General features: G+C 29.9%; 3 protein-coding genes across 4 annotated transcripts; all 3 read right to left on the minus strand.

Annotated features, from left to right (window-relative positions):
• Positions 1–341: 341 nt before the first annotated feature.
• Positions 342–3,689, minus strand: LOC115697840 (uncharacterized). 2 transcript variants are annotated; one of them, XM_030624981.2, is made up of 3 exons: positions 3,528–3,689; positions 791–2,823; positions 342–672 (listed from the first exon to the last, which is right to left on the minus strand). In XM_030624981.2, exon 2 carries the CDS (start codon positions 2,762–2,764, stop codon positions 836–838), a length of 1,929 nt encoding a protein of 642 aa, XP_030480841.2. In that variant the 5' UTR covers positions 2,765–2,823; positions 3,528–3,689; the 3' UTR covers positions 342–672; positions 791–835. The 2 variants fall into 2 exon arrangements, with proteins under 2 accessions (XP_030480841.2, XP_030480842.2); XM_030624982.2 differs by lacking the exon at positions 3,528–3,689 and having other exon boundaries at positions 791–2,856.
• A 4,247-nt stretch (positions 3,690–7,936) lies between these two features.
• Positions 7,937–8,359, minus strand: LOC115696781 (uncharacterized). Its single transcript, XM_030623665.2, has 2 exons — positions 8,265–8,359; positions 7,937–8,171 (listed from the first exon to the last, which is right to left on the minus strand). Exons 1-2 carry the CDS (start codon positions 8,357–8,359, stop codon positions 7,937–7,939), a joined length of 330 nt encoding a protein of 109 aa, XP_030479525.2.
• Positions 8,360–12,620: 4,261 nt separating this feature from the next.
• Positions 12,621–16,806, minus strand: LOC133039925 (two-pore potassium channel 3). The gene is made up of 2 exons (XM_061119052.1): positions 15,050–16,806; positions 12,621–13,255 (listed from the first exon to the last, which is right to left on the minus strand). The coding sequence occupies exons 1-2, from the start codon at positions 16,192–16,194 to the stop codon at positions 13,108–13,110; spliced, it is 1,293 nt and encodes a 430-aa protein (XP_060975035.1). The 5' UTR covers positions 16,195–16,806; the 3' UTR covers positions 12,621–13,107.
• Positions 16,807–17,180: the final 374 nt, after the last annotated feature.

The raw sequence follows: 17,180 nt of genomic DNA on the forward strand, positions 1-17,180 counted from the left end.
CGAAAAATGTTTTTTGATTAAATTATATTCTATTATTTTAACAAATTATTATTAATAAAATTACCCGATTTATTAAAACACATTACATTAAAAATATTCATTGTAAAGAAGTGGATTGGTTTTGATAAATAAATGAATTGTTAGTATATGATAAAATTAAAAAGTATATTTAAAAATTAGTGTTTTGTAATATTATAGTACATAGTAATTTAAATCTCAATTATTAAATTCAAAACTACAAACTAAATCTCAATTATTAAATTCAAAACTACAAACTAAATCTCAATTATTAAATTCAAAACTACAAACAGCACTAAGCGGTTTGACAAAAATACAAATTTCATAGTACAACTAAAGGTTTAAATTAATGGAAAAAATAAATGATCAAATCCAAACAGTCAATAGGACAAAGTTTATTTAGAAGTTAATTCTTAGTACTATATTTTTGGGTGAAGAATGGAGGGGACATGTATTACACCATCTCCTCAAATCAAAATTATAATAGTAATACAAACTAATTCAAGATATTTGTAACTCAAATCAAAATTATTATAATAGTAATACAAACTCATTTAAGATATTTGTAAAGCTACAACCCCACCAAATGCTCTTCATCTTCATCTTCATCTCCATGTTCATTGTTCATGATTTTACCCCAAAAGAAAAAATGACCTGTTGAAGATTCAATGTTGAAATATTACAAGAATGTTAGTCAAATCAATCTTGTCTAAAACTCAAGAACATAATTGTATCATTCATAATAATAAGGGAAAGTTCATGAAGGAATTACATTTCGATACGGTGCCAAAATTGCTTGCTGCTGCTGCTGCTGCTGCTAATTTTCAGTACTTCGTTTCCTCTTCTGTTTTGATTCCCGCTTTTCATATGCCCCGAGTCTGGTGTTTTCTAGTTTAAATTTCGATTGTCGTTGCCTTCTCCTAGCTTGCCTAGACAAATTGCTCTCATCACCAGCAGATTGTTCTAATTCTACTTTACTATCTTCCAACTTAGCATCTGCAGAAGATGTTGCCTTGTTAGCATCATCATCATCCTTCACTCTCTTCTTTTTACCATGCTTTTTTCGATCATGTTTATCTCCTCCTCGAAGAAGCTCTTGTGTCATAAGCTTAAACTGGTGCCTCTTACTATTGGGTACCTTCCATTCTTTATCTTTATAGGGAGCCATCTGTTTCAGAGACACATACTTGTTTAACTCTTTGTCATCTGTTACAAATATCTCAGCAGCACTCAACCCGAATCTATTAGGTTTTATTTTCGAATACTTGAATCTTGTTTTCAAGTCTCCAATTGTATCTTCATAGTCTAGTTTATAGTATTCCTCCAACATGGCCTCTTTAGCTTTCTCCAAAAGAGCTGTTTTTCGCTTCCTCTTTCGCTTTTTTTCTTTACTCACTTCCTCTTTTGCCTCTCCATCTTCATCTTCATCATTACTATCGCTCTCTAGACCGTCGATCTTATGCTTTAAACTTCTTTCCCTTGCAGCTGAGAACCCGTCACCAGTTCCAAAATTGTCCCAATCTTTTGGAAGTCCAAGCAACTCATCTTCTTTATCGAAATCTGGTTTTTCCTCGTCTTCATCAGTGCCAAAATCTGGTACAGCATCTTCTGCCTCGTAGTACTTGTTACCAAACGCTTTCTTCATCATTCTATCGTACTCCTCGGGATCAAACTCATCCTCTATTTCTTTGGCGCTCAAAGGGAGAACCTCGTCATCTCCAATTCCAGCAATCTCCATGATTTTCTTAACTCTTTCATCCATCTCCTTCTTCTTCAAATTCTTTAAATGCCTCAATTCCTCTTCCCTCTCCAACCTTGCAATCTCCATCCTCTCCTCCTTATGCTTCCGCTGCTCTTTCCTGGCCTTCAATTTCTTCCTAACCGAGCCCTCCACTTCCCTAGCATGACCCAAAACTCGATCCCCGGGATTCTCTTGAAACCTATACTCATACTCCTCTTGCTTCTCAATCGCCTTCTCATCTTCCGACAACAGTTCCAAGTCCTCACCCTCAACACCCTCATCATTGTTCTTATCAAGCCACATCTTATTCATAAAGAACTTCTTCAAAAACATTGACTTTTCATGGTCTTCATCAAAAACCTCATCCAATGTCTTATGATACTCCTCATCATCACTCCCATCCTCATCCCCTCCACTCTTTTCCTTCAACTTCAACAAATCTCCTTCATCCTCTTCAACCTCACTTCCTTCAACGGCTTCAAGAAAAGCCTTACGCAACTCCTCTTGCTCCTCATTGTAAACAAGTTTAGTCTTGTTATTCTTTTCATCTTTATCATCAAATTCAGCACCTTCTTCAATCAAATGCTTAGCTACCACATCCTTCAAATACATAGCCTTCTTTTTCTTCTCTTTCTTCCCTTCTTCACCTTCTTCCTCATCAGACTCAGATTCGGATTCAAACAACTTGACATCCTTCTCCTTCAAACTCGGATCTTGCTTCCTAACCTTAAGCAAAGCATTAAAGAATTCCAAATCCTTCTTCTTTATATCAACATCGTCCTCATCATCCGACGAGGATGATTCATCCGAAGAATCATCTTCATCTCCATCAGCATCTGGACGTGCTCGACGAGGAATAAGTCCCTTCTTATTCAACTCCTCGTACCTCTGAAGATCCTCGCGCTTCTTGTTGTGCTCGTACCTTCGAGCAAACTCCTTGTCAACCTCAATCTTCTCAAATTCTTCATTATCTGAATCACTACCGTCGAACAGCTGCATAACCATTGTTCCTAAAAAATCACTGAATTAAACCAACTTCCCTAGTTCTGGTTCACAATGGCAATCTGCAAAAAACAGTTTCAATATAAAAATATGATAACAACATAAAATCCCCCTTACATATACTTTGTTTGGCTTAGGAGCATCTGGATAAAAAATATTGAATTTTTCAATTCAAAAGTCCTTTAGGGAGAAGCTAGGATGAATTATTTTCAAAATTACAATAATTTAAATCATTCATAATTGTTTCACAAGAGATCATCCAAAAAATTTAGTTAAAATAAAAGTAGAAAGTTTAGCTAAAAAGTCCATAGTTTTAATTAATTAAAAATATTATTACAGCATAAACAAAAGAATCAAATCAGTATATTATCATATTTCAAATTCAAACCCACTAACTAATGCTCTTCTTCTGAACTATTTTTCACAAAGGTACTGAATCAGAATGACAGATTATAGCTCAAAATAACATTGCAAGATATCACCTTTTCTTTTCAAATAAACATATATTACTTGCACATAATACAAATCTCTAGCTATATAATACCAATGCACAGAACAAAAGATTAAAATCTTAACTATAAAATATAACCTACTCTATCTCTATATCTATGTATGTATATATATACAAAGCTACAGAATGAATGATAACCCCATTATAGTTTATAATTATACAATAATACAAATTAAAACACAAATTGAACAAAACAATAAAGATTAAACGAAGATTACGAAAGAAAAATAAAATATATGGTTCTCCAAGTCTGACCTGAGAGAGAGAGAGAGAGAGAGAGTAGCTAGTGGTCCGGTCTGAAAGTCCGGCGGCGAAGGGGACGAGAGAGAATGGTCGAGTAGAGTACTGAGACAGCTGAGAGAAGAGAGGCCGATTATGGTTTAGGGTTAACAATGGAGAGTGAAAGAGAAAGAAAGGCGTTAAAATAAAATAAATAAATAAATAAAATTATTCTTTCTTAAAAAAAATGGAATAAATAAAATTATTCAATAGAAAATAATTTTAATAATAGGATTATTTTTATTTTTACACGTTAAATTAGTATTTTTATTATTTTGGAACAACTTAAATCACAACCAATATTTATATAGCAATATATATATAAATTTTCGGAGCAACTCAAACTGTAAATTTAAAAAAAAAATAATATATATAAAGTAATTTCCCTAATAAAAAATATTTATAGTTAGAATTTTTTTTTATTTTTTAAATACGATAGTTAAGATTGTTTAAAAAAAAAGTAGTCAAAAAACAACTATAAAAAATATATATAATTTGGATTTTTATCCAATTTTATTCAATGTTATTAATTTGGTGATAAATCATCTTCTTGAAATTTAATATGTATCAAATTATGCAATTTAATTATGTTGGACTTTTTTTATTAAAATTAGACAAAAATCTTGAAAATTTTTAAAAGACTTAAAAGTTTATAAAATATAATTTAGTACATGTTAAAGTTTAAGGCTAAAATCATAATTAGCCCAAAAAAATTATGTAGTTAGGAAAAATAATTAATAAATAAAATACTTAAATTAATTAAAAAGAAAAGTCACTCGTAAACACAAAAAAATTATAACAAAAAAATAAAACAACCTAGCTATAAGAGAAAAATATTATTAGAAATTAAAATTTGTTGTTCCAAAAAAATATATATGTGTTTTTTATTTTTATTTTTTTTATAAAAATATGTTTTATTAAATTAGCTATTTTTTTTTTTAAGTTTAGTTATTTTCTCTAATTTAAAAATGTTATATGTGTTTCCAGACGAGTGACACGTGGCATAGAAAGAGAAATACAGCCTCGAGCGGTCACTAATTAGATTGGGTTAAGGAAAAGGCTTGCGAATCCAAGAACAGATCAAGCCCAAAAGCTATGTGAAGATTTGTCCTATAGCACCTTGCCATCTGAAATTCGAAAGTCTTACTATCCCTCCAGAATCCACAGAAAACTAGGCTTAAGGTATGTCCAAAAGACACTCGGAAGGCTACTCAAAGGGCCTATCACAGACATTGACTACCCAAAAAAAGGTCGTACGTCTACAGTCTACCATGAAGAGAGACTCGGATTGACTCAACGACGATTATACCTTTGTCTAATATAAGATCAAATCTTGTCCCCTATGTCAGACTATGGTAGTGTGTACGTCCCACCTCTTAATACCTTTTTGCTTGACGATTTGTCCAGGCGTTTTTTTTTCAAGGAGAAATTTTTTGGCGACACGTGTCCAATACCAATTGTGATCCCCTATTGCCCAACTGCTTCTACGCACGGGCAAAAACTTTATTGGGGGCCCAACAATCAGATTATTACATGCATTTTACCCTAATAGTGGGCTTTTTGCAAAAACCCAAAGTGGGTCATGAGCATGTCCATACCTGAAATTTAGCCTATAAATACTCTTTGATTTATATACAAAGGGAGATCAAAAAGGAGATAGCTGAAGCTCTACCAAATTTCTTCTAAGCTTTCTTCCTCTCTAAGAGAAACCAAGAGGGCAGAATTAAGGTTTTCTTACAAACACTATTGTAAAAATATTACACGAGCCTATTAAGTCCAATACACTGACTCGTGGATTATGGCTCATTAACGCCTGAACCACGTAAAAATCTTTGTCTTCTTTATTACTGCATTTAGTATTTATCAAGCTCTTATTTAATTAGTTTTTGAAAAATTCAGTAAACAAAATTAAATATTTTTTAACAGTGTGAGTATTTAAGTATAAGAATTTTTATATATTTAAAAAATAATAAGTTTAATTTGTGGTGAAATCCCCATTAACATTTATAATTGTTACACATATGACTCTAATTAAAAAGAGTAGCGACAAAAGTACTCTATCTTACGATTTTGTTACAGCCGTACCTTTTTATGGGCATCAAGTGTCAACTCAGAAACACGTGGATACATATTATTGGACCACGTATTAAATAAGCTAAAGAAATATGTCGTCCCGTATTTCTGAGTTGGCACTTAATGGGCATAATTGGCACTTAACAGCAAAAAAAATATTACGACTGCAATAAAATCGTAAGATAATGTACTTTTGTTGCCACTTTTTTTTTATTAGCGTTATATGTGTAGCAATTGCAAATTTTAAGGGGGTTTCGCCACAAATATCCCTATAATTTATTTATAGTTGTATTATAATTGTCATGAAGTTATTTTTTTTAGTTGTTTTATAATTTATTTATAGTTGTTTTATAGTTGTCATGAGATTGATTTCTAGGTTTTTTTTAATTGTTTTTTTTTTTGGTTGAACAAAATATATTTTTGTAATTTTAAAATTTTAAAAGTATTTTTATTAATAAAAACTTTAGGTCGTAAAATTATAAATAAAACATAAAAAATAATATTTTTGAAAATTTCCCCTTAGATGATTTAATGTTCATCCATGACTTAGATTGTCAAGAATAATTTCCCTCTCACAAACTCACATTAGCTTAGAATCAATGTGAAGTAACTAATGTTGGTATAATCAATGTGTGCTTATGTTAAGGCTCCCATTAGCCCTTAAAAATCAAAAATAAATACATAATCTTATTTTCATACAATACAAAAAGACCTACAAAATATTAGAATAAATAACAAAAAATTGTTCCACAAAGAAAAAAAAAAAAATTGTATTGGGCCACACCCATCATTGTATCCACCATGTATCAAAGTGAAAATATACACAAATAAATCATTGTTATTTGCACTTGTACAAAAATACACCAACAAACAAGTGAACATCCAGAACAACGCAGTTAATTCAGTTGTCCACAAGGGTTAAAAATGCTTTAACTGTGTCTAACAATATTATTTGGTGACCGAGTTATCCTGATTGTATTCGTTACTTGATTTTGACTGATGTCATTATTTATTAATCCATGTCCTCAGCCTCTTTCTGAGTTTTTGTTTTGAAAGTCAGTGATTCTTGAGGCATTTTTTTCAAAAAAAAAAAAATAAATAAATAAAAATAAAAATAAAACAAATGAACATGTGAATTAGTGGTTCTCATAATAAATAGAATTGAGTTCTCCCTTTAGCCCTTTCCTACTACATACCCTATATTGGCCAACATGCTCATCACCAATCCACATTTTTTTGCCCTCTTCACACCATTTTCATCCATGTCCTTTCCTCATTTCCAACTTAAGAGTTTCGGTCAGGGCGTATCTTGTACACACTGAAACTGTTAGATTAATAGTTAGATTGATCGAACGGTTGTTAATCATTAATAGTACATTAAACAAATCTTGTAGTATAATATTAATATGTATTATGTTTTTTCAGGTAAAAATCCACATTTATAAACAAAACACAAATAAATCATTTTAAATAATTGAAAAAAAAAATCTCTTTTGGGGTCCTTGAAAGTAACATTTATGCAACTTGAGACTTTGTGAAATAGTTTACTTGTTTTTTTTTTTTTTATTTAAGCGTTTATATATTACATCGGCATAACTTGGGACTCGAACCCAGGACCTCCAATACACACGCACCTCCTATGGTCACTTGAACTAGCCTCAAGTGGTTAAAGTTAATGAAATTGAAATAGTTTACTTGTTTAGTATATATATAAAAGTAGAAAATTAATCAAAGAATATGCAAATTGTACCTTAAAAGTTTCAAGATGGTGAATTTCTCCTTTAGATCTTGTTATAATCTCCTAAAATTCACTTTTATTGTTTTTATCTGTAATCATGAAGAAGAAATATTATATTAGAAAATGATCAATATATCAATATAATATATATATATAATGATGACATAAAAGTAGTAAAAAATTGATAATTTTCTTACATTCAAGAATTTCATCATTTTTCTTATTAAAATACTCAAAAGAGGTACAAAAACAAAACAACATGAAACATGGGAAAAATATTATTTTCAGCATCACATTATCACTTTTTCATTTATTTTTTTTTCTCAATTATTGATCAAACATAAATGTATTAATAATGATCAACAAAAAGACATTATTAATTAGTACATTATTTTCAATTACATGTCAATTCTTATTTCTTTGCAGACATTTCTTACAAATACTCATCTAACATAATAATATTACACAAAAAAGAAAAAAATTAGGAAGAAAGCAAAAAACTTGCTAAGCAAAATTACAAAAGAAATTAAGGAAAAGCATAGAAACTCAAAAGAAAATAATAAAAATACTTTATTTATAGATGAAGAGAAGTATCAATTTCTGAATTTTCAAAACTTTTTGATGAAGATGAGCTAGCATTAGCTTTGGATGATGATGATGATGATGATTTGGTATTTGGCCATAGACTTGTAAAGGCACAAATATCATCATCATTATAAGATTGCTTGGAATGCAAGTCAAGTCCAAGTGAGAGTGATTGATGATTATGATGATCAAGATGAGAAGATGATGATGATGATGATGATGATCTTTTTTCATTAGTTGACTCAATCAACTTCTTCTTCTTCTTTAATTGTTCTTTCTCTTCTCTTCTCTCCTTCACTTTTTGCAATTGTCTAAACCTTTCTTGTAATAGAACAATTGAGGAGCTAATGACTTTGGTGTTGGCATCACTACTACTACTACTACTACTTCTACTATTGCTATGCCTTCCCATTTTTGTGATTGAAATCGAAATTGAATTCGAAGAAGTGATTCGGCTTGTATTTTTTTCTTGATGGGGTTGTTTTTGAAGGGCCAAAAATGAAAATTGATCTACATAATATATAGAGAAGAGAAGAAGAGAAGAGAAGAAGAGAAGAGAAAGAAAGATGTTGAATTGTGTTGTAATATGACTTTTGGTGTGTTGTAAAATGATTTTTTTGGGGGTGTGATGATGTATTCATCATGCTTGAGAATCAGCTTCTTGGTAACAAAATCCAAAGGGAAAGAGTCTAAGTGGTGGATGAGTGAGGAAAATGACTTCCATTTTTTTTCTTTTAATTTCTTTTTCATATTTTGGAGAGAGAGAGAGAGAGAGAGAGAGAGAGAGAGAGAGAGAGAGAGAGAGAGAGAGAGAGAGAGAGAGAGAGTGAGAGAGTCCAAAATGGAAAAGTGGAAAGTAGTATTTGGAAGGGAGTTGATGAGAGGAATCAATGGTTAGGTAATGGCTTGTGGCCTCTTGTCTTTAAAGAAGGTGTTTGTGTTAGCTTACAACTTTTTGGGAGGGATTTTCCTCTTGTTATGTTTTATCTTACAGAAATAGTAAAAGGCACTAGTAATAAACATTATTATAAGATATCAACAGTGTCTAGTACTACTTATAGTTAGTGTCTTATAAATAGTTAACGATATTTTATAATAATTATAAAATTAAATTATATAAGATTTGATATTTAATTACATTAATAGCTAACAAAAAATATTTATAAGAAGATCAAAGTGCAAAAGAAAAAATTTTAGGGAGGCTAAAAAATACATTTTTAAATAAAAAATTGGAAAAAAAAAATATTTGGGGGAGGCAAGACCCCCATATTAAATATACATATTCGTCCTTGCAAACAACCACATGACATTTTTAAGTGGTGTTAAGAATTACTAGTATTTTTTAGTATTTTTCTAATAATAGTGCTCGTACAACACCATAAAATGTCATACTTTTATTAGTATAATTAAAGATCGAATTTTTATATATTTTAATTTAATAATTATTAAAAAAGCTGCTAATTTATAATAATATCGAATACCACTAGTACTTTATAAGAATGCTACTCTTAAAAACCATAAAATTTAACCATTATGTCTTCTTCTTTTAGTGGAGAAAGGAAGCCAAAAAAGACAATGACTAAAGGAATATTGTTTTGGAGGGTTGGTGTCTATGATTAGGAGTTTAGGACCTTTGCACATGGTCATATAAAATATATATAAATATATATATATATATTGGTGTAGGGAATCCTATAGCAATTGCTAATTCTTTTCTTCCAAATAATATTATATATTTATTTATAGTTTACTTTACTAAACTATGTGTTCACTATCATTTCATGCACTCTTGTACGTAGAGCTATAGTCAGCAATTGCAATTGAATACTAGAGTTGAATATATACAATATTCAACCACTCCAAGATTATATAACATAATAATTACTATTATATTCGAGCTCAAATGGTTAGACATGTGATTTGTTCTTACAAAATTTAAGGTTGGAATTACCTACGTAGTGCATAGTAATTATTATTTCGGTATCCTAGAGTTGGATGAGGAACGATATTTAATAATTAGAAGATTTCGAGTATAATTGTTAAAATATTTAGTACAATCAAAATAAGTAAGAAATGTCTTCATTTATCACACTTTTAGGCGTGTTTTTAGAAAGTTACCATGTAATTAGCGATTATTTAAAAAAAAAAAAAAACATAAAAATAATAACAAAAAATTACAAAAGTACTGTACAGGATTTAAAATAATTTTTTTACTGTTTTTATGATTTTATTTACATGAATATTGTATTTTGATGTTATACTCTTGTTATTTTTTGTTATTTTGACTTATTTTCTTGTTACTTGTAGGTAGTTATTTTGTTGTTTTCTTGTGTCTTTATAGAATACTGTAAGATATTAAAAAAAAAACTTTAAACATAAAAATGTAAAAGTTTTGCCAAAAATAGTAATTTATGTAATTTGTAATTACACAATAACCACATAATTGGAGTACTCTCTAATTCTCATGGATGTAATTACATTGTATAATTACAAAATGTTACCATTTTTTTTTGCTAATTAATGTTATTAAATTATGTAATTACTAACTCATTTGCCAACACATAAAAATAAGAATTCGTATGAAATTACTACTTAATATTTAAATACATTTTGCATTTTAAAATAGAATGTAATTACTAAAATAATATAATTACACAGTTACTTTTAAACGTTGCTTAACGAATTTTGTTAGTTACACAAAATGTTGAAGAAGGAGCTTGTGAAGTGCAGTGTGAAAACAAGTTTTATTAATTATAAATTAAAACATTATAGTATTTAAAAATCCCATATGGTCATAAATTATAAACAAAATTTTTATATGTGGTAGTCAAACTTATTTTTATATTCATATGATTAAATATTTCAAACTCAGTAAATATAAAAAGTGAAGTGATTGGGTTTAATTAGAATTCTTGGACTATTTTTTTCCAACTTAAACAACATATTTTTATATAGTTGTTTTTTTGTTAACAAAAGTGGTTGATATATAGAATGAGACACACACAAAAGTGATTATCTAAGATTACAAAAATACCAAACTAAGACTTGCCCACACTCACTTGTTTTTATTTAAAACAATTAAAAAGAAAAAAGAACAACCTGAGTGAGATTTGTATGTTTGTGATAAATTTTTAGTTGTGAAATTGGAATCACTAGACAACTTTACCTTGTAAAGTTCCAAAAAAAGACAAGAAGAAAGAAAAGAAGAGAATATATAGCAATTATTTTTGAGTGTGGTACATTTAATATCAAAGTGTATATGAAATGAAAGGGGGGCACAATCCCTCTCTCCCAACACAATAAGAATCATAAAAAGAAAAACATGCCAAAGCATAAGATCACATCTTTCAAATTCTACAACATAACTACAAAATGGTAATGACAAAAGTATGTGTTTCTTTATCTCGAGCATTGTTTTGGGTATCAGTGGTGTTGGATGGTGATACTTAACAAATGATTAGCGATGTTACTTAACAATTATTAAATTAAAATATATAAAACACGTTATTTAATTAGATATATGTCAATATTAAATATGGAAGTCTTAAGTAAATCTAAAAAAAATAAGGTAAATACTATATTAAACTATACGTTTTGAAAAATTATTGATCAGTCGTATTGTTTTATAAATGACAATTTAAATTCTATATTATGCAAAAGGAACATAATGGTACCCTATGCTCGGTTTTGGTCGAACTATTTTTTTTTTATCATAACTTCTTAAATTCATATTCCTATTCCCTAACTCAATAGCTTTAACAATTGTAGTTCATTTTCTATCCTACTCCTAACTCAATTTTATTTTTTACTAAAATCATATTCAAAGTATAATCTGAATTGTCAGTTAACAAAACAGAAAATTCATGGTATTTTTAATAGTTGGTCTAGAAAGAAAATTAGTTTGATTGTTGACATTTGTTGGGCAATTTAGAAAGCTCGTAATAATGTGACACGTCTAGTATGGAAAGTAGGGAAGAGTTGAGGACTTGTGACATTGACAGAAGTAAACCTATTAACGGAGGAAGGCTCGTGAAATTGATATTGTACCATCTCTAGTAGTGGGAGAACACAGAGATGAAAGTGAATCCTATGTGAAACCAAATGAAAATAATATTAAGGTAAATATTGGAATCGATTTATTTGAGGGAGAAGGGAAGCAAGGAATGCGTTGTGTAGCTCGGAACCACCGTAGAATTATTATAAGGGTGTTTACTAGATGCACAACAAGAAGGGTGATGATAGAAATGGCCAAAATCCTTGGTATCAAGAAAGCTCTTAGTTAGATAAAACAAAAGAGATAAGGCCATGTTAAATTGGAGTCTAATTGCTTAGTTACTATCTAAGCAATTTGTAGCCATTAATACAATTGACTTCTAGATTAAGAGATGTCTTTATAGTTTTTATTAAACATTCTACAAATATATTAGTTCACAAATTTACTAGAACCTCACGTTTCTATTCATATAGTTTGTTCATTGGGTGTGATGTACTCTCTTGCTTGCCGAGAGAGTCTAAAATAATATTTACCCAAAAAAAATATGTTTCAAATACAAAAATTTTAACAGCATACATCCATTCAAGCATCATTACATGGTACCTTGATATTTAACAAGTAAATCAAGTTGATTCTAAACTTTTAACATTCAATAACCAAATCAAACCCCTCTTAAACCTTTGGGAAAACATATAGTAATGATTATAACAAACATATATTTACATACACATATATTGAGAACTTGAAATTTACATTTACATTGACAAGAATGGGATAGGAAGATTAATTTTTAACAATTCTTATGAAAAAAAATTCATCTGTTCAATTCAAAATGTAATTTTTATACTCAAGAAATGATAAATGAACTAATTTTCTTTTCTTCTTATTCGACTACGCTATAACGAAATAGTTAGTCACTCATTCACGCATCCAACCACTTAAGTTAGATTCAAAAACGCGATCTATAAAGTCAAAACTTTGTACAAAATCCCCAATCAGAAAAAACACTTTCATCAATTGTTTATTCTGATCATGCTGCAATCACCCGATGATCACGTGGCAATTTTCTTTCATAAACCTCAAATTTCGCAGACGAAAACGAGCTTGATGGATAGGAAACAAAACATAAATTTGAAAGAAAGAAAGAAAAAAAATGTTAGTAGTGATTAGTGATGACTGTCCATGAGATCTGCAAGAGTAATCTTTCCGCAGTTTCCGGTATCGAGCATATCAAACTTGTTGCAGATCAACAAGATATCTTTCTCTGATATCTTCCCCATTTCCTTCAGTTTGTATATGACAAATTCTGATTTACTGCAATACAAAAAAAACCAACATATGATAAGGCAAAATGGAAATTTTTATAGCATAATTAGATTCATATGGTAAAAATTTTTAAGAACTTGCTGAGTTCATATAAAGAAAAATACATAAGCATTTTCACAAGGACTCTTTCGGGAAGAGCAGGAAAAGTGTCTTTTTTAGCTTTTACTAGATCGTTCGCTCGTTTATTCTCAATCTATAGAATTACTTAGGCTTTTCGAAGAAAAGAAAACCAATCTACTATGGTTTTCTATCCTGGACTTAATGCAAACCGAATTAAGAATTTCCTTATAAAAGTGCTTAACGGTAACTAAATATCGATTACAGGTAAATATTCTTTCCTAACACTATCAAAGATAGCATTGTGCATAACTAATCACTTTCTTAAGCATTTCAACTCGATACAAGCTAACCAATATGAATCGCATGCACTCACGCATATGTTTATAACGTTTATTCCTCTTATGTAGATCGAAATCAACATTTCAAATATAATAATATGTTAATCTGTTCTAACAACATTACAGAAACAGCAGAAAAATCTCCTTCCTAACTACAAATGTTTTAAACAAAATCACAAGTTTTTCAACATCAACATCTTTTGTGAAACTATTCGACGTCTTGAGATAACCTTTCATAAACAACTTATTCGAGAAAATATTTAAAAATTGAAATTTTTGGTCAAAACCTTAAAGGGTATGTTTAGCTGGGGGTAATTGAATGGAAAAGGAACCGATTTTCATTTCATTCCTTTGTAAAGTCATTCTTTCTAATCGAAAGAGGAAAGGTCATTCCAATGTTATTCCATTCTATTCTTATTACCTTTCCTAAGGCACCTTGAAGATCTAATATACAAACATGAGAAATTATTATGAACAAACTAAACATCTTACTCAAACCGAGTGCTTTAGTCATTTCTTAAGAAAAAAAAAACAAACTAGACTCTCTGCCTAACCCTACAATATTTGGTTACCAAAAATCTATGCTATAGCAATTACTATATAGATACCTAGAAGGACTTGAACCTCAACCAGAAAACTATAACTTATTTAAAAGTAAATTATCGCTCTGTTTGGCTTAACTTCTATAAGTTTTTTTTAGCTCTTAAAATTAAAAAAGTTTTTTCATGGGTGTTTGGATAAAAAATGAAAAGTCAATTTTTAATTTTAAAGTCCTAACTTCTTGCAAAAAGACTTTTGAAAGTTATTTTTAAAATTAAAATAATTTACATATTTTCTAATTTACTCATAAAAGTTTTTTTTTCTTAATGATATCCACACATTGAAAAGTACTTTTCATTAAAAATAAAAATTCATATAATAGTTATCCAAACAGTAAAAATAACACAAAGCTTTTACTTATTTTATATTTCTAGTTATAAGCAAAAGTAGAAGATCAACCAAACAGAGCCTTAGCGCTGAGAATTTACATTTGGTTGTCAATTGGATGATGAAGTCAAACAATCAACCAAATGTCCTAGTAAATTTGAATATTTCATTTTTATTCCTTTTTTTGTTAATATTTAACATTGACTTTCCCACCAATTTTGGAAGGGAAATGAATAGTATTCTCACACACAATTTCATTTCTTGATGTCTTAAAAATCATGATACTTTTTCCCTATGAAAACTTCTTTGTTAAAGAACTAAGATAGTGATAACTAACATCTCAAGTCAAGCCTAAACAACAAAAATAAGCACTATATAATACCAAAAGAAAAATTTTCAAACAAGTTTACCAAATTATCAAACATTTGAGAGTCTATAGAAACATCCAAACACATACCTAACAAAACCATTGTTGTCAATATCAGCAGCAAGAAACTCAGAGATAGTCATGTCTTGACCAAGAATCCACTTTGCCATTCTCCTATGTCTTTTATCCACTCTTGCTTCAGCCAAATAAAGAAAAGCTCTAGCAACGGCGAGCGTCGAGACAAGCAACCAAACCGAGGCGAAAATTCGACCAGTCATTGAGTTGAATGCCCTATCTCCATACCCAACAGTAGTAACTGACATAACTGAAAGATAAAAAGAATCCAACCACCCAAGTTTCTCCACAAAATGCATAACACCAACTCCTAAACCAATACAAAGAACAACAACACCTAATGCTAAAGCAACTTTCATTCTAATCCTCATTCTCCCTTTCTTGAAATCAATTATATATGATCTAGCATTCTCTTTTTTCTTCTCACCAACACCTTTAACACCCTTAACACTTTTAAGTAAATAACCCTCTTGTAAATCAAGAACATAACTAACCATCCCACTAAGCAAAATATCAACAAAACCAAAACCAACCAACACAAAAAGAACAGAAAAAAGCTTAGTTGCAGTACTATTAGGAGTGATATCACCATAACCAATTGTACACATTGTTACAATACAAAAGTACAAAGCATCCACAACAGGGTGAGTTTCTTTAGCCACAAATTTTTCCTTATTCAAAGAGTAAATCAAAACCCCAAAAGATAAATACACTAATAGAAGAATGAAACCTTGTCTTACAATAGATGGGGTACCAAATTGAGGCTTGGAAACTACAGGGTGGTGATTGTTGTCATTTATGACAGCCATAGCTGGTGCTGTTCTTGATCTATGAAGATTGGTTTTGTTCCAAGATGGGTAATTTGGGTCTACAAGCCAAGAAGATGAAGGTGGGCTAGTTGGGTCAAGAGAGAGAGTTGTGGAAGAAGAAGAAGGAGAGGTTTTTGATGAGTTTAAGGAAAGGTTTAAAGCATCAAGTATTGGGGATGATTCTTGTGGAGAAGAAGGTGGACCAAAGATTAAACGGTCTTTAAGCTCAGAAGGGGTTAATGGGAGATGGATTTCATTGTTTTCAGGGAGAGTACATAAATGGGTCAGCGGTGGTGGTGGTGGTGGTGGTGGCCACCTCCTCACATAAGGCAACAATGGCTCTTTCTCCATCTGGGTATGCCGGAAAAATCAAAAAGTAAGGATTTTTACTAACACCCCTTTTCTTCAATGGTCAATGTGATTATCAGAATTTGAAAGAAATGGCTTAAAGATTGAATCTTTATCGGTTTTCAACCGACTAGCCGAGAGGTCTGAGAAAGAAAGAGAGAGTGATTGAATCAAATGTGTTGATTGATTAGTGTTATGGTATGATTGAATCGAATGTGGGCTAAAATCATGGTAAAGGAGAAAACTTTGGTTTATTTTTGGGTTTGGAGAATCAGATGATTATTTTGTATGGTTCTTATATGTTCGTGAAAATTTAGATTCGGCTGTTCTTTAGGAATATCCTAGATCACGCGCATTTGAAGCGCGTGGGGTTTTGAATTTGATTATACAATAGGTAATTAATACCTTATCCAAACCTTCCATGTTGGGTTTAGTTTTAGTCCTTACTATTATTTTGTGTTTGTTTCGGTAGATTTTTTATCTGTTTTTAGTATTTGAGAGAATTTTTTAGTGTAATTTGTTTCACATATTGTAGCTATTTAGAATCATTTGTAAATTTTTAAATAATTCTGATTCTAAATAGTTTACTGCACCGAAAATAAAGTTCAGATAATTATTTACTACAAGTATAAAAAAAAAAAAATCACGCGTGCAACAAAATATTATTATTATTATTATTATTGACATACATTCTTTCTTATTTTTAACTCAGGAAGGGAACGAAATCAATGTCATCTTCAAAAATATAATTTTTGGTATGGTGGATAAAGTAATATATAAATATATATTTAATGCAATAAAATAATAACAAAGATATATCATTAAAATATTGTTTTTAAGACAAACTTAATCTAAAAAAAAAATCATTTAAACTTTTAAATAAATAAAAAAATCAAGTGGATTCTTTCTTTCACAACTGCTATTAAATTTTGAGAATGAGTGATATGCTTAAATATTAAGTATATATAGCTCAATTTAATGTAGGACAA

This window comes from Cannabis sativa, chromosome 7 (genome assembly GCF_029168945.1).
Source record: "Cannabis sativa cultivar Pink pepper isolate KNU-18-1 chromosome 7, ASM2916894v1, whole genome shotgun sequence".
Classification (NCBI taxonomy): domain Eukaryota; kingdom Viridiplantae; phylum Streptophyta; class Magnoliopsida; order Rosales; family Cannabaceae; genus Cannabis; species Cannabis sativa.